General features: G+C 34.1%; 1 protein-coding gene and 1 long non-coding RNA gene across 2 annotated transcripts; both read left to right on the top strand.

Moving 5' to 3' along the window:
• The first annotated feature begins 5,303 nt into the window (after window positions 1–5,303).
• Window positions 5,304–13,141, top strand: LOC128552309 (uncharacterized). The gene is made up of 4 exons (XR_008369037.1): window positions 5,304–9,863; window positions 11,028–11,132; window positions 12,023–12,116; window positions 12,949–13,141. It is a non-coding gene; the product is annotated as an uncharacterized LOC128552309 (long non-coding RNA).
• Window positions 13,142–13,687: 546 nt separating this feature from the next.
• On the top strand, window positions 13,688–23,104 carry LOC123538248 (uncharacterized). Its single transcript, XM_053533342.1, has 12 exons — window positions 13,688–13,691; window positions 13,840–13,972; window positions 14,295–14,517; window positions 14,747–15,306; window positions 15,853–15,961; window positions 16,217–16,440; window positions 18,044–18,161; window positions 18,548–18,733; window positions 19,760–19,796; window positions 21,749–22,021; window positions 22,569–22,619; window positions 22,941–23,104. The coding sequence occupies exons 1-12, from the start codon at window positions 13,688–13,690 to the stop codon at window positions 23,102–23,104; spliced, it is 2,082 nt and encodes a 693-aa protein (XP_053389317.1).
• The last annotated feature ends 138 nt before the right edge of the window (window positions 23,105–23,242 follow it).

The raw sequence follows: 23,242 nt of genomic DNA, 5'->3' as shown, positions 1-23,242 counted from the left end.
GCTTTAAAAATCGGGCGTAACAAAATGGTAACCACCTATGCCTTTGTTGTCTCAACGAACGGAAAGTATTTCCAGCAACAGTTGTTGAGATTTCCCCGAGCTCCAGTTTTACAGTTGTTTAGGGTTGCTGCGCTATACAATAAGATGAATCTTTCCACAGATACAGTCAAGTAAAACCCGCTGGATGCATGTGTGTTTCTCAAACGCAGGTTTTTGTTGATTGTTGTAACATTCTTTATTTGGTCTGAGTGATGTAAAAGATGATACATGATGATACATCAGAAATTATAGACATTTGTTTATATGGCTCTAAAAAGCGTCAACATTTGTTTTTGTATACTTTGTATAGTCAAACAAGTGCTGTATTTTCATTTCATTTCTGACAGTAAAACGCAGTCTGCTGACTTAGCACCGAATACTTCCACCTCAGATTAGCAGGTTCATTGATCTGCTTTTGCAATAGATATGTTGTCCAGTACTTCAAGGGTTAAGAGGTCTAATGTCACGAACAGAGAAAATTGTTCAGTGAAATGGGATAAATAAGACATTCCAAAATAGCGCAGATATATTTCTTACTTTTTATTGTATGTATCACACATTAAACATTCAATAATACAAAGACATTGCTGTCTGAATGCTACTCCACATACCTTTGTTTAAAAATCCAGCTTATGAACAGAAACACACTTGATCTGGTGTTAAACATGAAACAAGTGATTATTTACTCTTTTTTATTTCATTGCTCTTCGCTCGCTTCAATAAACATCGTATGATAACTACAACGGTAGCCGTGTGTTTGAATTTGTCCAATATGGCCGCTCAAAGCAAAAAACCACGGACGATCATGTAAGTTCTACAGATATTTAATATGTCCTGCCACGTTTCGTTACCAAACTCTGTTCACTTTCACTGGTCCAAAGAAGTAATCGCCGGACTGACATGGTGATCGAAATCGTATTTAGCATAAATATATCTTATAAACTCATAGAAATTGTCATTTTTGCGTCAGATGCTCCAAAATTTCATTTTTATTATCTATAAAATCAAACTATTTGGACAAAATGGATGTAAATGTAGTATATGATAATCTCTAGTATAAGTATGCATAATCTGTGATATGTAAATAACACTTTAGCTTCATAAGCCCTCAAAACGTATAGTGTCGTGAAAACATGAATGTAACGGTTTAGATAACAAGTGTACACCTGTTTGGATGACTTAATCTCTTTGGATGTTTGCGGTTTGGACTAACACTTTTAACTGCTTATTTTAAAATAATGTTTGTTTCTAAGTAATGTTTTTATATTTTACAATGGTATATGTTCAAATATGTCTTCTGACAGACAATTTATTTGAGATAATATTAAATATACCGGTATATGCTTATAAAATATTCATATGTTGATCAATATAGATGCTACTTTTTTGTGTATTTAATCAAACTAATGTTACTGCTAACAATTTTGAACCCAGACTTTTCAAGATGTTTTGGGCTGAGTATACACATATCCTTGCTGATGACCAGAAAATATATGTTAAAACTGAGCAAATGATAAATGCATACTGAAGATTGTTTCAATTCGCTACATATTGACACATACCTCTCAAGTAATATTTGCTTCAGCACTTACCCAAATGAACATCATCGCGGAAGGCATAGCTCCGTAACCTGCCGGACGTACGTTAAGCGACAGTTTGAATAGTAAGTACTAACAGGTTTATACCCCAGCGGGGGATTCAGTGTTGTTATATGTTCTGGTATTTTGGGATCATGGAGTCCATTCAACATATGTGTGATAGAGTTCCGCTTAGGCCGATGCTAGAGGGCTTGAGAGGTGTTGCACATTTCATTACCTCTTATGAACAGACTCAGTCAAACCGAATCTGCTTTTTTTCTTCTTGGTTGCATTCCTTGCTTCCAAAGGATCTTTTGACAGTGTCATTGCAATGTCCACATGTTTGTTTGTTTCTTTCTTCTATGTTACATATACGTTATAGTATGTCTGTATATCATGAGAATTTAATAATTTACACATCTATGCATACACTGCTGTAGACTTTCGTGTTTTTCTCCTATTGGATATGATTCCCTTTTTATAATTTATTTTCTCAAGCGTAGCAGTCACATTTTCCAATCTTAAACACCAGTGGGAGAGAAATGGCCACGAAGAGCAATGGTCAGCACCATTAATTTTTGTAGGACATTCAAACACACAGGTCTGTTACTAAGTAAGATAGACTACAAGTGCAAGAATACTATTGTTGATTATGCATAACTGTATTACAGCAAGTATAATAGTCGACTATACAAATGCCATGTCACAGAAAAAAGCTACTGATTGAATCAATGACATAAACAAGTACAAAAGGGCCAAGCATTTTGGTAAGACGTATGGTTTAGTCATAGAAATGTTTCTTCTTTCTTTTAACTGATTTGTCTGATAATACAATTGCAACAATTCTGATAACATCATTAAAAAGTTTCGTTTTCGCTTTTTGATTCCCATAATCTGAAAACTGAATACCTGATAAATCTACAAATACAACAAATAAGTTTGGAAGAAGGAACTCATGTTGCTTTATTTGTGAATAACAAATTTCGTCCTGAATAAATAGACAGCCTAGTCCAAGTCCTTCCAAAGTGCCAGCACCCTCCCCTCTCCCAGACCCAGATTTGTAACTTTAATCAACTTATATAGACCTTTCTTTACATTCCGAGTCGTTTGTAAATAATTTGGTCTAACCCGAAGAAAGTCCTTTCTTTCTTTGGAGGACTGTGCTGATTTTACAAACTATACGTTTTGTACAAGGCTAATTTCGAGAATAAAACCACTAACTGTAATGTACATGTGGATGTTACGATAATCAATTAATAAGGGATACCTTAATGCATATTTATTGAAAACAAAATCAGTCAGAACATATTAGGCCGCTACTTCTGTACAACTTCCTCTATTTTTGTTTACAACTTTGAAATATATGTAAATAGCATCATAATTATGTATGTCAGCTGAAGTATACTGCATGTCAAGCCGCACACAAAATTATATAGTCTCCAGGTGATGTTTAAATGTTATCATTCAAAGGCCTTTGTCGAGTAAGGGGTTACGTAAACAGCTACTTGAAGGATGATTAAATTTGATTGTTTATATTATATTGGTAATGTTGAAGACCCTTTTTTAGTGTGAACTAATACAATGCAGTTAATTTACGCAGATCCATATTGGTACTTTTCCCTTGCTCTTTTAGCACTCGCTACATCATTTTAAGTTCTTTAGGGACAACGCAGTTACAGTGCCTATCATATGAATATTAAATACCAATTGTCTTATAATTAAACAAGTATGTGTTTATAGCTACTTGATTCAATTCATTAATTTTTAAATTTTAAACGCACATAGTCATTTATTAATAATATCTGTCATGTATTTACGAATCGGATAGAAATATCCGTCCCGAGGGCACCTGCGCATTGGGCGATAATGAGGCTTGCCTATCGTATGTACATGCTAACATTTTATTCTGGCATATCATTTTTCTTGTATACCGTGTTTTTCAAATAACACGTAGAAATACTTAGGTAGAACTCTTTCTTATAGTAGAGAATGAACACAAAGCACGGGAAATTAACGTCCGTAAACAGAAGTGACGTCATGATGTTTTGCGTTACGCACAATAACAAAGTTCCACTTTAGTTTTATCGTTTGTAGCGTAACTTTATGTTCATACGGTAAACTCACATATTTTGAATCGAGAAATATACAATCAGGAACGGAGAGAAACTATCAAGGTACCTGCTTTTATCGATTTTTTACATAAACAATATATTATCAGCGCATGAACCACTAGTTGTCATTAACAGCACGAGAGTCATCTGGCATGGGGGGTGCCAGATGGGTTTTGCCGGCATGGGTAAAATCACCGGAAACGCCAGTCCGATGTGCAAGAAAATAATATCTTCTTATGCATACCATATGTCATTATTTCACACGAATAATATCCAGGGCCTTTACCAACTGTATAGAATAACAAAATATTAATTTATACAATTTAAAAGCTTTCTCTGACAGCATTTTTTTCTCTACCATGTAACTTTATTTTGTATTCAGTATTTTCTTACAATGTTCATTCTTATACTTATTAATTTAGAAAGTATACTTAGAATTCAACATTTAATTTTATGAATACTTTTACTGATGATAATGATAATATTTCGTTGAGGGGCCTCCGCTTCATGTGTAGAGGCCTTTGATATTAGGGAGTCATCTAGATGGCTAACGTCATGTCGGTGGTTCTTTCCAGGTGCCAACCTGTGCGTGAAAAAAAATCTAAGGGATACATTGGATCTTCCATCCCATTAAAACTTAGGGTGTCGCATCGTATGACCTGTATCTGTGTCATTGTGACGATAAACCCAGCAAAACAAGTCTCTGGAAACAAATATTGAACCGAACTGTAAATCCTCTAACAATATATATAATCTAAGATGCCCTAGATTATGTACACACGTATACTTCCAATCGTTTCTGAATTGAAAGCATGACTTTTTTTCAAATAGTTATATTGCTTTTAGTATGTATGATTAATTTGTCAGCAGGGTAAGTGTTTTATGTAATTCTATTGATTTAGTGAGTGAGTTGGGTTTTACGGCGTACTGATTTATTGAATCGTTAAACGAAAGAAATCTAATTATCATTATTTACGTTACAAATTTAAATGATAAAATAATCCGTTAAAGATTAATTGAAATATGTTACTCTTGTTATATAATGTTCGTTTAAAGTAGAGTGTGTTGAATATGACTTTATAACAACTTACTCCTTTTCATCACGGTGTTAGAACACCTTTTGGACTTTTGAGCATGTGTTTGTACCACTATACTTCAAATAAAACATTAATCATAAGAAAATAAGAAGGACAAATATATTTCTAACGAATAAGATATGTTAAAAAAGCCTTGGGAAAAATAATATGCGACTGTATTAAGACAAGAGTGCACTAAGACCTATCATTTATTTGTGTGTCATACGTTCTGATCAGTTTATGACGAAACAATTTGCGTTATTATTTCTATAGTAATGAAGAGCTAATTCTTTCTATGTTGACTCGCATCGGTCATATATTTGATCAGAGTATTTTAAAATCCGGATTTTTCAACCCGATTTTGTTTATTCTGATATGAAAAGTTTAGCTTTTAATTTTTAAACATTGCTGTTTGAACAAGAGCTAAATTGACAGAGGAATAAAGTCAAAAGTTGCCATTTAATATCCATTGTTTCTCTTTTCAGTGGGTACTGCATATATTCAGAGACATGCTACAAACAAACACACAAATCTTGTGGCGTTTTGTAAGTGACTATTGTTAATAAAAATGTGTTTATTTTGCTAATATAGCAAAGATTTGAATAAAAATATTTACGAGTCTTTTTATTATTGCCTGTGTAATATTACACCTTTGAAAAGGGCATGAATACGAGGCACACTGACGCATATATTTAGTGTGGAAACTTTAATAATCCTTTTTGTAGCATATGCAACATTTGTTATGGTCCCCGAAAATGGGGAGCATAAAGTCGCTACCTTGTCCTTTCGTTATTTCTTCCATCTGTCCGTCTGCACGTCACACTTCTTGTCCGGAGGATACCTCAATAAGTATTTAATACAAAGCTGTAACTTAATACAAGAATAGATAGTATTAAGAGAAAGTGCAGTAACAAGGTGGTTCAATTTTTGAATTATCTCCTTTTTTATTAAAACCTTGTCCAAGGCATATTGAGAACGCTATTCTTCATATTAAACATATTGACAGGGCTGCCGTAACACTAGAAATCATAAATATAGGTTATCCTGTTTTTTTCTCCAGTTATCTTCTTTTTCGAAAACCTTATCTAGAGCATAACTCGAATACTATGTAGGATCTTGACTTCGTATTTTACATATTCATAGAGGTCAGTGAGAGGGATTGCAGTGTTTTAGATATACTGTTTGAGGCCATTTTCAAGATTCCACAAATGTTCATAGTCTTTCTACGCATATAACTGATTAATTATTTATCCACATAGGTAGAAGACGAATGATGTACTATCTTTTTGTAAACCCACAACGCGCCTCGGCATCGAACGTGCGTCCTTTCTAATCATAGAATTGCGATCTACCTACGAAACTAACCTAACAGGCTAGGTGTATGTCTAATTTTTAATTTGTTCCCAATAGTTTAAATCTAATACTTATATTAGGGAACAACCATTTTAAAATACGAAAAATGTATAAACAATTAACATAACGCTGAATAATGATATATATATTTTTTTAATCCGACTAAGCAACATAGTTCTGCTTTGAAGATACTCGTAGTCTATTTTAGCAAACAGTAATTTATAGGAAAGATGATTGTTCAGCTGATTGGTTTGATGTTAAATAAAACATTTTCCATCTGCAACGGTTATACATCTACTTAATTTGTTTTGGGCTGAGTGCCGTTAATAAACAGTCTTACAGTTTTTCAGTTCTGTTACGACGGACGTTAACCTCGGGCATTTCACTTAACCAGTGTTTCACGGTTTCGTTCCAAAATTAAACAGTTCTTTGTTAGTAGCTACCAACCTCCTTTAAAGAATCACAGGTTGAGGAGGAAACATGTCAGATACAATGTCTGGTTTAATCAGTCGTGACGAAGAATATACACCCAAGGATCAAACTCACGACCCCGCAATCCGTACATCTGCGTTCTCCCTATTGAGCTAAGCAGGTTGGCTTTATAACGTTCGTGCAACAGTGGAGTTACAACTACACACGTTTATGGATTCTTTACCAGTAGTAACTTGTTTTCTGCATGCAAGTGACATTTTCATCAAATGTTTAAAAAATGTACATTATCACCAATTCTAATATACTTGTCTCTGCTAAAACACACTTACGCTAGAATGACGTCACGTTAACGTGCGGTGACATCAAAGCTTTTGTTGCGACCAAGAAATAGCGCTTCTATATCTATAAAGGACATATTAGAATCGAAATAATTTATAGCAAAAGATTGTTTCATCACTATTTATACACTCGGGCGGTAATACGTCGTACAAATATTTTCACTCGGGCCGCGCCCTCTTGCAATTATTACGCCCGACGTATAACCGCCCATCGTGCATAAATATTGTTAAAACACTCTTTTGCTATATTCAATTTCTTAAATACGGGATAGAAGCAATTACGTTTGGTAAAGATCATGATTATGACGTAATTCATTAAATCGATTAGTGTGATAATATTCATAAATGTTTCACATTCGGTATGCCAAAATCTCCGACTGCTCTTCTTGGTTTGTACATCATATACCGAGCCTCGTTATCGGTATGCATCGCCAACTGCCAACCGTTGAAACTAAAACTGTTTTATTTGATTAAACACCTATTTTTACGTAAAGCATATTCAATGGCGTTTTACAAATACATAAAAATACGTCAAAAATTAAAACATTTTAAATGACATATGACATAAATAAGCATAAATATCATTGGTAATAAACTATTTAGTAAGCATTAAACAAAAGGCATCAAATAAGATTAATAAAATATTAGAATATTAAGATAGAGTAAGACAGCTGTGTTGTTATTAAGTAAGAATAAGTGGGTTATTGCGACATGTCCATAAGTTATTACAAACAACTGTATTTTTGTATTTGTGATAAAATAGTTCATATTCGAATGTATTTACACAATAAAATCATACAGATCAAGTTACTTCAATATCTTAAAAATCACAGTCACAGTCTCTAAAAGTGTGCAAAGTAATTTCCAAAATAATGAGTTTTCAACTTCTTTTTGAAAGCATCTATTTTGTCTGAGTTCTTTATTTCGAGAGGCAATTTATTCCAGAGTTTAGGTCCAAACGTACCTAAACTTCTGTCGCTTAACGTTTTGCGCTTTTGGAAAGGAACAACGAAACACCCAGTAACGGAATTTGAAGAACGCAAGTTCTTTGTCTGTGTTTGTTTAATGAGAAGTTCAGAAAGATATTCTAGAGAGTTTCCAACTGAACAATTATACATGTAGGTGAGCATTTTGAATGTGATTCTGGCTTTGATGGGTAGCCAGTGAAGATCATAGAGCGTTTGCTCGGAACTGTCATATTTTCTTCGATTTAGGACAGGTTTTGTACACATGTTCTAAATTCGTTGCATTTTGTTTACTTCGCTTTGAGCAATACCATACAGAATGATATTACAATAATCTAAATGGGATATCATCAATGACAGCACAAGGGTTTCGGTAGCCTCTTTGGTAAGATATTTCCGGATATATTTTATTCTGAAGTAGTTGAGCATTGTTGTTCTATACTTTCGTTTTATATGCTCTTTTAGATTCAAGTTTTCATCAAGGTATGCACCTAGATATCGAATAAAGCTCACTGATTTCACTTCATCACCTACAATGCATATTTTGTCAGTTACACACTTAGAGAGCTGTTGCCTACTTCCAAACATGATGAACTCGGTTTTGGAAGTGTTCATTTTGAGCTTATTTTCATTCATCCACTTTTTGATTGTTTTAGCACATTGTAGTACTAACCTGAGCCCGTGCAAATCTTAGAGCCTTCGAGGTTCGATATTCTCGCATTACACGGATCCAGGTAGTATAGCGATGCATACCTCCACAATGGGGTCGGTATATATTGCCTTTTGATGTGTATATAGGCTTTGTAGATGATCATTATGTCATTTTTATACCTTACTTGTAGTAAAAACCACATGCTGTTGTGTCAGAATTTTCTGGTCTTAAGGAATGTTAAGTTCAATGCATATTGTTCTTTTTATCATTGACAAATATATACACATTGCTAGAGAGACTAATCATATAAAGTCTTTTATCAGTGGTTGGGCAAGATGTACCAGACAGAAGTCGTACACATGCACCGCTACAAGGTGTTGTCGTGGATGGATGGGGTCCGATTGTGACACTCGTATGTTTCTTTGTTATTCATGATTTAAACTTCTAAATCTTTATTTCCATGACACGTTTTTCTTCGAATAAGTAATGCATTTATTTCTAAAAATGATAACATCTAATAACTCATCTCAAAGGTCTTTTAATGCAAAATATTTGTGTGTGTGTGTGTGTTCGGGTTTAACGTCTTTTTCAACAATTTTTCAGTCATATTAACGACGGTGTCTACTTATAGCAGTGAGCACAATGCCCAACTTTATAGTGCTGCCTCACTGGAATATCACGCCGTAGACAAGTGACATAATATACCAGTCACATTATACTGACACAGGACTGACCAGTCCTAGCTCTATCCCCTTAATGCTGAGCGCCAAGCGAGGAAGCTACTAGTACAACTTTTACGTCTTTCGTATGACGATGCCGGGGATTGAAGCCACGACCTCCCGCACTCAAAGCGGACGCTCTACCACTAGGCTACCGAGGCGGTAACAGATGTTATACGGCATTAATGCAGAAACGGGGCCTGGTATATTGAGGCTATGTTCGTTTACAATCCGCAGTTCTACATTTTTGCTAAAATTTGCATACTTGTGTTGCCTGAAGATCTATAGATCCAAATTTACTTTACTTCCAGAAGCGTGTTCTTAAGCGAAAATATTCTCCATAGCCTTATTCTCTAGAATATATTTTCATGTTGTCTGGACCCTAGATTTACATCGATGCCGATACAGGCTTATTGTAGACGTATTTTCCATATTTCTTTAAAAATCTTTGAATTACTTTGTGTTGACACATTAAAATAAAAACTTGCAATTTATATCCTCACAGCGATTTGTTCGGCATCGTGTAACAACGGCGGCACCTGCATAAGCCCAGACACATGTAGATGTCCATCGTCGCATTCAGGAGCACAATGTCAGACATGTAGGTCATACTCCAATAATTGGAATACCTCTTTCAATTCTATAAACTTCAGACAGTTCAGAACCGAACTATGTTTTCCTTCAGTTATATACCTATGTTTTGCTACAATATATATATATATATATATATATATATATATATATATATATATATTTGCCTTTAAATGGTAAATAAAGTGTGATTAAACGTTATGCACTGACTGTGATAATGGTGTAGTTCAAAAGCGGACCGCAAAGTATGAAACATTTTTTCCTTTTGATTGGAAGCGCGTAACTCAAATATGTTACCAAAATCGTATTCAATGTCTTTACGCTTCTTAGAAGTAGAAATTTTGGTCTCCACGAGCTAAAATGGCAAAAAATAAGGGTCAATTTCATCGACTATTACACGGAAAAATTGTTCTCATGTCCCCGTTAGTAACTCCGGGTATAATGCTTACATTTTGATGAGACAGAAGAACATATTTTTTCGAAACTCTCTACGTCGTTTACATAGTTTGCTTTCATTACCTTTTCTCTCATAACATCTAACACTCAACAACCAATTTAACACAACATCGGCTTTCTAGATGGCGGTTTGCTACTTTTTATGTTGTTTTAAGTACAAGAGAAGTTTATTCCAGTATAATGAAAAGAAGAAAAGAATCAAAAAGTACCGAAAAGACAGTAATATGAACGTAATGAATTTTAAATGTTAGCATTTATCCTGTAAAAAGCATACATTGCTTTTAGCACAAAAGGATGGTATTCTTTTGAAACTTGTGGCTGTATAACAGATTTGCAAATGAAAGTCGTGAAGAACAAAAATGTTTATAATAATATATTATTTCTTCAGTTGAATTGTACAAGTTATATACACATATGCTTAACTTGCGCAGGAAGGAAATCGAGATACTTAAAAATGAAGACCTTAAAACGTTCTGCCAGAAATCATTATGAATGTTGTACAACCATTTTTGTAGTACACACATTTATGCAAACAGGCATTGTTTTAGTCAAGTAAAACACAGTGTACGCTTTGAAAAGAAGTTATTTAGAGTTAAGTAAGTGTTGGTATTTTAAAGCTTTTCAGGGTATGTATCAGCATTATTTAATTTATTATGTATATTTCATTATAAACTTTCTACAACAATATATATTGATCCATACATATTGTGTACCATAGCACTGTGCTCATACAAATTACCCTGTTTCCCCGGCAAATGCAGCTATCCTCATAACTGTGAGTGTTCCGAAGGATTCAGCGACCCAAGCTCAGGATGTTTAACGTGTAAGTTTGTTTACTTGAACAATACACTTTACAAAAATATAAGTCTTGATAGGTTTGATTTGAAAGATTAATGATAGATTTTAATTCTAAATTTTATTCTAAATATTAGAATATTGAAGACTTGTGTTGTGTGTTTCCAAAGTATCTTTCCACAGATTTCATTGAGCATGACAACATTAGTCGTTTCGTGCCGTATGGCGGCTAGGAAATATCTTCCCGTAGTTGGACACAGGGTTTTATATTTTCTTTTCTTTAGGGATCATGTATGATAGTGTATAAATATCACTTGTTTCTTTAATAGAAATCCGCTTAAGTCGGTACAATAGGGTGAGACAAGTATTGCACAATTCATTAACGCTCATGAACATACTGGATCAAACCGAGTGCACTATTATGTTATTTAAGAGCGTGCTAGGCTTCGAAAATTCTTTTCACAGATTTTATTGTTAGTAGTTATGGCACTGGATCAACACTTTGAGCATGTCGGTATTAACTGAGCAACGATAGAGCAATGGTTTAATTCAGTTGCCTTTTTCATTTATTATTATAATGACTTTACCAGATTTATATTTAAATTCATGTATCGTCATAATTCATAAAACTATATAATAGCATTGCTACTTAATGCCGTGTGTCATTCATTCTTTAAGAAGCAACTGTAAAGGGTTGTTGTTTGCTGATTTTTTATTGTTTAACGTCACACCGACAAAATTATAGATCAAGAGGTAACTTTAGAGCTTTTGATGGTAGAGGAAAACCTCAAGAATTACTCCGAACATTATTTCACAACGAGTGGGCACTTTTGTTGAAAAATATCGACCTTCTGCAATCCAATATGACGAACATTATTTTGTGCGTATATATCCGCTACATATCTTGCCTGTTCACAGTTTCAGTGCTCAACAGTTTGCCACAAATTGCTGAATGTGAAACAACGTTGGCCAGATTTAGAAGATCAGACCAAAAGGAGTTATTGTATTACAAGTAAGCTTACTATTATAGATGTGTTCTTAATATATTTAATTAACCTGTGTTAATTAAGCAATCATCATTTGTTGAAAGGGAAGGAAACGTTGTTTAAATGTTATTTCCACCTGAAAGGTACTAAGATCTTCCGAAAATATCTTATGTAGTGAAAAAAGTTTATAAATTGTCTCTGAAATAAAAATGTTATGAAAATTTAAACGGTTTATAAAAATTGCCAACTATTTGTTTCTATGGCAACAAAATGGCGGATTTAACTTATGCTTGGATTCTTGTTTGAACTGTTCTTCTTAATTCCGCGATGTAATATTTCTACATTTTCCGAAAAAAATTATATGAAACAAAGAACAATTTCTTTTATTGGTATATAGCCTATAGAGTTCAGCGTGGGTTCGGCTGGAAACAAATTGTTCCATCCATTCCAGGTTGAGACTTTGGTCGATAACCCGCGTTAAATAAGAAACATTTTAGGATGGCAAATCTTTTAAATAGGGGTCCGATTTAAAAAAAGTAATTTAGTGTCATGAATGGTTGAACAGTGGCTTTCAATAAAATCAACTAATAATAGGCATTTAAATTTAAATCGGTTTTACACTGCGTCGAATAATAATGCATTTGGACTTACAACCTCGTGAAAGTATTCCTGAGGCGCGTAACCCGAGGTGCTCTGTGCTTCCGGGAAATCTACCCTTACCTTTTTATCTATTATACAAATGACATATGTTTCGTAACATTCCCAGCAGCCAAAACTGAATTATTCCTTATCATCTGAAATATGTTTTCATTGCAGTATAGGTTACGATAGGTTTATTAAATACTTCATTTTTTTCAGCACCCCCTGTTCTGGCAGCGCTAGTAAAGACACGTTTTGGTCAAAACAACAGTTGTTTAATTATGCAAATTTTTCAATGCGGTCGCTTTATCCAGCTTTAGCAGACAACGTAACAGCACCGAACTATATTTCGTCTTTTTCGTTTGGAATTGTCTATAGTGCAGTTAGTGTTGTACACACTAAGCACCCAAGGCCTGGTAAGATTCTATAAGCCTCATTACATTATAAGCAATAGCATACAATATTCTGATGACCAAAATAGCAGCCAAAACTTTAAAAAAGATGTGTAAAATGCCCTTTAACAAATCTTTGTCCAAACTGCTAAAGAAGTGTTCGAATGCATTTAAGAGTCAATAATGAAACATTAGGATGAAATCAACAAAGTAGAATTACGGAAGACGTAAAATTCTGTTCTCATTATACTAGAAACGTTTGATTTCAAACTTAGAAGGTAACTACTTACTTCATTCGATACAAGACAAAATACATTGGATTTAAATTTGTAAACGCTCGTGGAACTGCATACTTGAATTAGATACATTTGAACTTGCTATAAACAGAAAGTGTCAAGTCGAATTAGGACATTAAAATCTAAAACAACGTCGCCATTTTTATTGAAAAATAATAATGTATGTGATGCTGAAGATACTAAAGTTGCACCTTTAAAGCAGACACTATGCATTTAATTTGTTGAGACTGAAACATTCCTGTAGTCTCCGCCATGCACATCTAAATGACAATGGGTAATGTTTCTGTTGAATAATTCGTCACAAGTGCTATCTTGATATAGCAGTAGATAGAATGAATACAAAGAAAACATTATATATAAAGAACAGTACATTTATATCTATTTATAAGATAGTTTTATCGTACACTAGACCTTTTTTTTAGGTTACAGTCGTTTTGTTGCCTTCAGCAACTTGTTTAGATGTCCGGTAGTATCAGATGATAACCCAGAAGAAAACATTGCTACGTGCAAAATAATTGAAGATAATTATAACATAAACATTGAACATAATGATATGTAAGTTTTATTCATTTTAGATGTTTTTGCCTTTAGACATTAATGAACAAAGCAGGTATGAAATGAAAATGTTGCATTGTAAACCAGCACCTAGTTAAATTTATATCCTCAACTACTAAGTATATGTTTGATATTATTCATAAGGGTATGGCACCTTTTCAGACACGGAAAATAATGATATGAATAGATTTTGTATTTTCCCATAACGTTCATCAGCATCAGATTGACTAAAAACTTTTACTCAACTGGCAGTTTAAAAATGTACAAGCATTGTTGTGTTAATTTTAGAAAAGAAAAGACTAATAATCCTCTTTTTATACAGTTTAACCGTTACTTATTTGACAAAGAGTGGCGGCTTTCGACAGCTATACGACAAAGATCATAATCGTGCATACACACGTCAACATTACAAAGGGCAAAGCATTGAAAAGACAGTAGAATTTAGATTTGACTTTATGTCTCCTGTCCATTGTTCAGAACCTGGTTCTAAAACCACTTGTAGTGCAGCAGAAAAACCTATCTATGTTGGAAAAGATGTAACGCAGGTATAACACAGTTGCATTTTCTCATTCAGATAAGTTTTATTTCTATTGAAAACAATCGTAATAGAACATTGACTAAGAATTTAATAGAGCTAAATGTTATATAAATAAACTAGTTGCAAAAATAGTGCATGGAAAGACATAGATATACAGTTAATATTGCTTTTAAATTGGTATAATACCTATTACAAACTCGCTTGTGTGGTTAACAATACTTTAATTTAATTCCAAGAACGAGATCGACATAACATGGAGTGGATGGTTTGACGCACTATCTGGTATTGCCTACTACTACCTAGAAGTTTTTCATCTGAAACCCAACATTCATGGTGATCTGACAGAGCCCGAGCCTTTAAAGCCAATTCTTTACTTCAAGACCTTCAATACAACGTCAGTGGAATTTCCACATTTTACTCCACCTCATTCAGGAATGTACTCAATACTTCTTCAAGCGTCTGACAAGGCGAACAACTCCAAAATTGCAAGAAGATTGGTTCTGTATGACAACGAATCAACACTATCTTTAACAAAGCCTGGCATGCTGTTAGGAAATGCAATAAACGCTTCAGACATGTACATCGGTGACGGAGGAATACATGTTAGTACTGCTGTGCTGGAAACAGGGTTCCTCTGGCAGACGACCAAGAATGGAAAAAAGACACCCATCGTCTTAGACTGGAAAAATCATTTCGTGATCAAGATGTATGAAGAAGGAAAACTTCTTAATAAAGTTCTTCCGTATCCTACGCAATTTGTCAATCTGGAAGATGATGGAATACTCAGAAGTAAAAAGTCAGTTTAACTTCTTCATATGTTTTGAGAGCGATACTTAATCAGATATTCTGCCAAAGACCGTCACTGTTTTTCTTTAATCCATGACGCGACTGAACCTTACAACTTTATTCTTGAAATGTAATCCACTTTTCACATATTTATCAATAGCTGCAATGTTTGAAGCTAAAATTTTAATACTGGCATATTATCTTTTGCAAAGAACCGCTGTCAAGCTTCTAAACGCGTTGTAAAAATGATAAAAACTTCGATTAATTGAAACGTTTGAAACTTTTGTTATGGCGCTTCTCGTCAAGTCTGGCCTCTGTAAAAACTATTTGCCTTGCATTTTATTTCTCCACATTGTAAGTGCACCAATTTATCGTGGTATTTTTTGACAAAAGCTGCATCCACTAAACGATGATGCCGCAATTCAAGTGCAAATTCAATTTTTGTAAAGATATATTCTGGAACGTAACTACCTTTTTTACTATGAAGATGATACTGAAAATAATATTGTTTATCAATTAAATTTAGGTTAATAATCATTGGTGGTTTTCCTTTAAGATATGTATCAATGGACGACAATGAGGGAATGAGGACCGTAAATGCCATTCCGAATATACACGGTATAGTCAAATTTGAAACTAAGAAAGTGTACACAGACGATAGACGGGTAAATATATCGTTATATACTGTTCTGAATGCCTAAATATTTTATTTCATTTACTGTTGTGACTACATATGCTAGATGTAACGCCATGTTGCTTATAAAAAGAAGTCCAGTCAAATTTACATTTTGCTTTTAATCGGACTTTACTTTACAAGGATACCTAAAACAGTTTTGAGCTTGTGTACCTTTTTTTCTTCATTCAATTTTACATTGTATAAATGTTCAATCCGTTCTTGACAGAAATATTATAACACATAGGTTCCTGTATCGGGGTGGGAGGCGCATAGTTTATCTGAACGTTACGAAGTGAATGAGATGCTACATGATGGAAGTTTTGTCAGGTTTTGGGTTCGGGCTACCGACATTATGAAACATACGTTAGCCGACTACACTGAAGTCCACATTGATAACACTCCGCCAAGGGTAGCTGGTGTGAATTTTCATGAAAACCTAGTAAATGGTACACATAATCACACATCTAGGTATGTACTCGATCGTTAAGTGCGTAGTAAGCTATCACTTGCATGCAGCTGAAAACAATTTTTATGGAAACCTTTTTCAAGGTACTTTTGTAACGTACAGAAAGCAATATGTTTGTGGTTCATTTGTCTAGAGGTAACACAATCGATTGTCCATTCAGATTCAAATCCCGGTCCATGCACTGGAAGTTCTGAGATTCTAACGAGTGTCACCCATCCAACTAAAAGTCCAGTTCTTGTTCTTCTTCTTCCAAGAACGAGGGTTTTGCATGTATCATTGCTACACTGTACACAAGACACATTAAACATCTAGGCTGTCTATTCGCAAAGAGCTGGTCTTAGTTGAAAGGATATGCCTGTATTTAATAAAGATTTCTCTATTTCTGTTCTTGGGGCTTTTTCTCATTCTGTCCTTGTCAGGCCGCACTGCAACTGTACTTGTAGAGGATGAGTTTTATGCACTGAGTGGTTGCACCTTTGAACATGACTGTGATGAAAATCTGTTATTGTATCAATAATATTATAATGCATTTAATGGCCCACACTTATGTGGGGGCATCGTTCTTGCTGTCCATACGTCCCGAAATCGTAGGTATCCAGCTCCTTCCACACGCCTGATTTGCATCAAACTTTGAAAAATGAACAAGATTGATATACAAATGACCTTTAAAGAAGGCTTTTTTTCTGTGACTATTGTTACTGCAGTTATAGTCCTTTGATATTTTTGCTATGTAGAAAACAGAGAAAAACCTTGTGTGCCCAATTCCTCTCTCACTATTTTCCTGATTTGATTCAAACTTGTTCAGAAGAACAATCTTGATGTGCAGATGACCGTAAAGGAAAGAACTTTTGCTGCGTCTATTTTTATCACAGTTACGACCCTTTGTTAGTTTTGCAATATAGAATTTAGAGAAAAATTGTGTTCAACTCCAAATACACTATTGAAAGAATATGTTTGACAGTTTAATAGATGAAGGACATTTATGTGAAGATGGCTATAAATAATGGATGTTTTTCTGTAGCTAATTGTTTTCTAGAATTATGGCCCTGTCTTAATTTTCCAAATAGGCTAAAGTCAAGAAATTTGGTGTGTTCAACTCCTAATACATTTTTTCAAGGAATGGATTCAAAGTTGCACAACCTCTGAATACAATTTGCTTCAAACTTTTAGTAGAACATCCTTCATGTGAAGATGGTCTGTACTTAAATCTTTGCTAGTAAGAGGATGTCACAATATGCGGGGGGCGTCCGTGTCCAATGGACACAATTCTAGCTTTTACGTGTACGCAAACTACCAAACAAGTACAAACTGCATCCAGCGTTTAATCAAAATCACTGCACAGTATTGCAAAGTAAGATATTTCATCACATAAAAATCTTTACCCTTTCAATTTTGACTTTTCAAGTACTACCAAAATTTGGTATACGTCAGTATGTAAAAGCATGCATTTGTATTAGGTACAAACAGAATATGTTAATACTTTTTTTTATTTAATGTAATTAATAATGACTTTCTGAGATTTTATCTGTAGGGTTTTTGTCACTATAAAAAGTTTTTTAGTTATAGATATCTATATAGGCACGTTCAGTTTGCTACTCTTTTAAGAATCACCTTCGTGGCATCTGACGATGGGAGTGGTGTTCATTGGATAGAATACAGTTTCTTTGTTTCAAACAGTACCATCGCACTTGAGAAAGGGGCCATGCCAGCCAGTCGGAATAATGTATGCATTTTTTTGTCAAGCAGTTGCTTAAATTGAGTATACAGTTTTTGTTTATGCACCTATGGTCTTCGTAAATTCTTGCTCGATTTTGCAGAAATTATATAAATGAAATTCTATTAAACGTTAAATGCTGTAAACTAAAAAAACACCATGAAATAATTCTGACATTTACCGGGTGATAAGTCTTAAGAATTTGTCTTACTGAAAGATGCCGTCGTTTCAAGTACCACGTCTAACAGTTATGTACATATTTTGTTGTAGTAATATTGGTTTCATTTAAAGTACAATCTAGTAACTTGTGTACTTAATTATATCTAAAGAAAAGTTATGCCAGAAAATAACTAAAAAATTATAAACAAACCATGAGATTTTTCTATTTATGTTAGGCAACGAGGGCATGTATTCAAGATCCTATGTGTAACTGTGTACTAGAAACGTGTTTTCTTAGAGAACAAACACTTGATTTTGATAACTGCCGGTTTCTTGTGCCGAAAGAGGATTTGAACAAATCAGCTAGAATAGAAGTCAATGTTTACAACCAGGCTCTACTTTATGACACGTTCACAGTAAATGTAAGTACCCGAAACATTACTTTGATTACTGGACTGACTACCAATTTAAAGAATTATCCTAATTTGGTAGTACCTCTCAAGAACAGACTAATCAAACCGAGTGTGCTATAATTTTGCTCGGTTTCCCTTTTGATTTCAAAGACTCTTCTTACACATTTTCTTTTAATGGTACAAACATACCTTTTAGCAAGTATATGGGTGTAGTTCAACAAAAATTAATATTTACAAAGTTGTGATTAAAATCAGTGCAAGCAACATGACATTTGGGCTATCTCTATAATTTCATTTGTTTTTAATTTATCGCGCCGTTTTTCAATAGAAATTCAGTTATGTAATGGCGGTCAGTTAAACTAACCAGTGTTCCTGAATTCTGTACCAGTACTTACCTATTTGCCGCAAGTAACTGCCAACTTCTTCACATGAATCAGAGGTAGAGGAAAAATGATCCCAAACACAGTGTCTTCTATCAGATTGTCACGGAAAGCATGCACCTCGCTCGGGGATCGAACTCACGACCCTGCGATTCGTATATCTGCGCTATTAGGCTAAGCAGGCGGGCCATTAAAGTTATCTCTGATAACCATAAAGTTTGAAAGAATATCAGATACAAACAGAGACAAGGATGCAATAAGATTAGCCATATTCCCAGAAAACAGCCTTTTAAGACAAAACCGCATAGCAGCGTATATATTTATAATGAATAGACAACCAGTCTAAGAACAAAAATACATTAAGGAACAGAGTGGAGCACCGTCATTGATAAGCCTTAGATTTTCAAAGCGTCTTTATATGGCTGAACGAACTGTTGGCTGAGAAGAACATGTTGGTTCAGGTGAACGCTAAGAGATTGTAGAAATTTAATTCTTACGTCATTTTCCTGTTGATGTATTTAGGTTCCTTTGGTCTCGACAAACTACTGTTACTGTTACATACACAAATATTGGTCACGGACTTGTACGTTACGCATTTAATGAGCCATCACGTATACATCTCTATCTCTGAATATAAATTTTAATTTCTTTGTAGATAAGACGTCTTACAGATTTGGGTGGTCTAGAGGAATGTAAGTTGGTATTTCAAAACTTACAGATAAGTATATTGACAACATAAAAACATGTCAGCCTTCATTTGAAAACAGGGTCTACTTTGAGGTGTGTTGCTCTGAATGTGTTTGCTGTGTTAAATGCATACAGGGAGACAACTCTCACTGTTTTGTTTCAGAAGTCAGAACAGGCGAGTGAACGTCACAATCTGTAAAACGTGACGTCATTTTGGTCCATATTCTATAGAACCATATTTTCTCTAGCAAATGTTTTGTATCGTCAATATTGTACCAATTGAAATTTTGACTAAATGTTTATGCGTAATATGTTAAGCAAAAATGAAAATAAAAAAACAAGCATTTAGACTGGGGTTCAGCAGTATCGCTGTAATAATTGCTTGGTATGCAAGGTTATTCAAAAGACAAAGCAGTTATATTGATGTTCACCAATGTTACAGTGAATGCTATTCTATGACTACATTTTGGAAATTCGCTAACGCAGAAAACCTAAAGTTACAGTGATTGAACATTGCAAAATAAGCAAGTGAGTGAGTGAGTTGGGTTTTACGGCGAATCGACACAAAATGGTCATATATCGCCGAGAAGAAGTCATATTGCAAACGCCAACTGTAAAGCCTAAACATTGATGTAAAAATGTAAAGCATACCTAAAAACATCCATGTAAAAATGTAAAGAACACTATGAATAATGTAAAACATATCTAAAAGCATCCATGTAAAAATGTAAAGCATATCTAAAAACAGTAATGTAAAAATGTATGTACGTGTGTGTTAAAATATCAGCTGCAAACATAATAATATTGCAAGATGTAAATAAAAATAAGAAGTGTTAGATCTTTTGATATATTCCTATCTGCTTTAAAAACGATAAAATATTTCCGACTGAAACGTTGTCAAATAATTCTCTCAAAGATTGAACGTCATAATATGTACTGCGTTGTGTAGCAAAGTCCACACAGTCGATTAAAATGTGTTTAATAGTTAGCGGTGTTTGACATGGTACACATTCGGGTTGATCTTCTTTATTCAAAAGGTAAGAGTGAGTCAAACGGGTATGACCTATTCGACAGCGAGAAAGAACAACTTCCTCCCTGCGAACAGATCTGTTCCCTTGATGCCATTCCTCTAGAGTAGGTTTGATATCATGAAGTTTATTGAATGAAGCACGGTTCCATGACGACTGCCATTTAGATAAAATGTATTTGTTTATATTGGGCCTAAAATCGGTATGTGGTAATTTCAAATTAGATTGTGATAATAAAAGGATTTCTTTGCTGCAATATCAGCATCCTCGTTTCCAAGAAGCATTTGTCAAACATTAGCTCGTCAAGACATGCAACATAAACGTATCTTCCTTTTAAAGTTATCGGGTAATTTAGTCAGTGTTGTAATATAACATGCTACAGGAGATGTCAGATATAAAAATTGTCTCCGGCTAATTCATTATCAGTAATTACTTGCAATTTAGAGTTTTAGAAAACGACATTAGTCACTTCTCAGTAGGAAAAACAAATTTAAATAAAATTCTCTCGATATCGATTTACATAGTAATCATATTTGTATATAAAATTATCTAAAGAACATGTTTATATCCTTTTGATTTTGAACATAGTCGGGCCTTGTGTTGAAAATTAGGATGTTCGGTAACTTTCAAAAAAAAAAATAAAGCATTGTAGAAAATATTATGATTTAGGAACAAAGTCTCATGTCACCAACTTTCGAACAATTTGCTGTGTAGTCATCAAATGTATGTCCTTAACCTTACAGCGTTTCACCTTTTGTAAAAAAAGCGATATCATAGAATTTATGTTACAAAAGAACTGGTCATTATTTTTGTAATTAAAAATAAACGTACATGTAATACAACGAAGTATTAAAATGCACCTGTTTACAACTGTATATTGCCTTCTGACTGTTACATTACACTTTAATTTTGCAATTCTAAAACTGCAGATTCCGGTCCGACAAATATTCATATAGAAAAGAATCTTGCAACCGGCGTACGACTTGTTTGGGACTTACCTAAGAAAGCGTCTTGTTACGGTAGAGCTGACATTGATGTGGTGGTGGTAGATTCAGGTGGAAGAGTAAAAGTAATACATGTTCACAATGAAGGAACGTTTATTGACCTTGTCGGACTTGAGCCAGACAATGACTACAGCATTTCTCTTAAACTCGGGTACAGAGGCACAGAACTTGCAGCCCAGCCTTACAAGTTTCAAACTGGTAACACTTATTATGTAATTGCATAACGACATACAGTATCATCTATCAATGACATATAGTGCATATTATTATAACGTAAACATTTTAAAATGAATGTTAATAACTGATATCTAAATGTAAAGTGTATGTATTGTATGTGTAACTGAAACTGCATCCTGTTACAAGTAAGCCCTGCTACAAGGTGGCTATATTTATCATGTTACATTTGGACCTTGGCAAGATAGCTTACAAAAAGATATATAAAAAAACATATCTTCAATTTGTAGAAATAATGTTTTTGCAACATAGTTTTGCTAATACCAGAATGTTTCATGAATCTCCATGTCTATACAAATAAATCAATTTACAGAAATAACGTTACTGAAAATTCCTTAGTTAACAATATAAGCAAAATAATTGAACTGGAGAAAGATGCTGATTGAAATAATTATATGTTAACAATTTTAGATGGTCTATTTTGGATTTCAATTTAAGATTTTTGTCTTTCCGCTATATTGGCAAAGCTTTTAACGTTTATGGTTTGCATAACTGCCCATTGTATTTCCAGCTCCTAAACAGAATTATCTTGAAGGGAGTGTGATCGCAGGTATTGTTGCTAGTAAGTATCTTTCCTTTGAAAAACTGGCACACATGTATTTTTCTTTTGATAAAATATGAATGCAGGTCTTAAAACTTCTACCAGGTGCACCAAACAACGCTTCATAGCAGATTCTATTGTCATATAAACAATTTGACAACATTTAAGACAGTAATTGCTATCAAACAGATGATATTTAGTTAAGTTTAGTTTTTTTTCACACATAACTGGATAAAGTGGAAGGGCGCATGTTAATCTGAGGCTGTGTGTAGTCATTCTTCGCATTTATTCTGGATAAAATTGATGAAGGAATGTATATTCGGTATGTATGCATTATTTTAGGTGCAGTAGCAGTAATTGGCATTATCATTTCAATAGTTGTGGTTTCGTATCGGCGAAGACGAATGCAAACTGAGAAAGGTGGTTTGAAAGCTATGTCTTTTAAATACATAGACGCGGTAGATGCTATAAACATAGGAGAGAAGCAAAACAACTCTGAAATGTAGAAATGTAAGTCCTTTTCAGAATTAAGCATACTTATTAGTGTATCTAATATACCAATATCTACCTGAAGAACTCTGTATTCATTGTTACCAACCAAACCAATATCAAGGGTAAGCAACTGCTATAAATATTACACTTTT

The sequence above is a fragment of the Mercenaria mercenaria genome, unplaced genomic scaffold (assembly GCF_021730395.1).
Source record: "Mercenaria mercenaria strain notata unplaced genomic scaffold, MADL_Memer_1 contig_2259, whole genome shotgun sequence".
Lineage (NCBI taxonomy): Eukaryota > Metazoa > Mollusca > Bivalvia > Venerida > Veneridae > Mercenaria > Mercenaria mercenaria.
This window is presented reverse-complemented; position numbering and strand designations above follow the sequence as displayed.

Bases quoted from the DNA above. Each gene is read 5' to 3' on its own strand.
- LOC123538248 (XM_053533342.1), top strand. The intron at 15,307-15,852 runs GTCAGTTTAACT...TTTTCCTTTAAG, and splicing joins GGAATACTCAGAAGTAAAAA to ATATGTATCAATGGACGACA. The intron at 15,962-16,216 runs GTAAATATATCG...TATAACACATAG, and splicing joins TGTACACAGACGATAGACGG to GTTCCTGTATCGGGGTGGGA.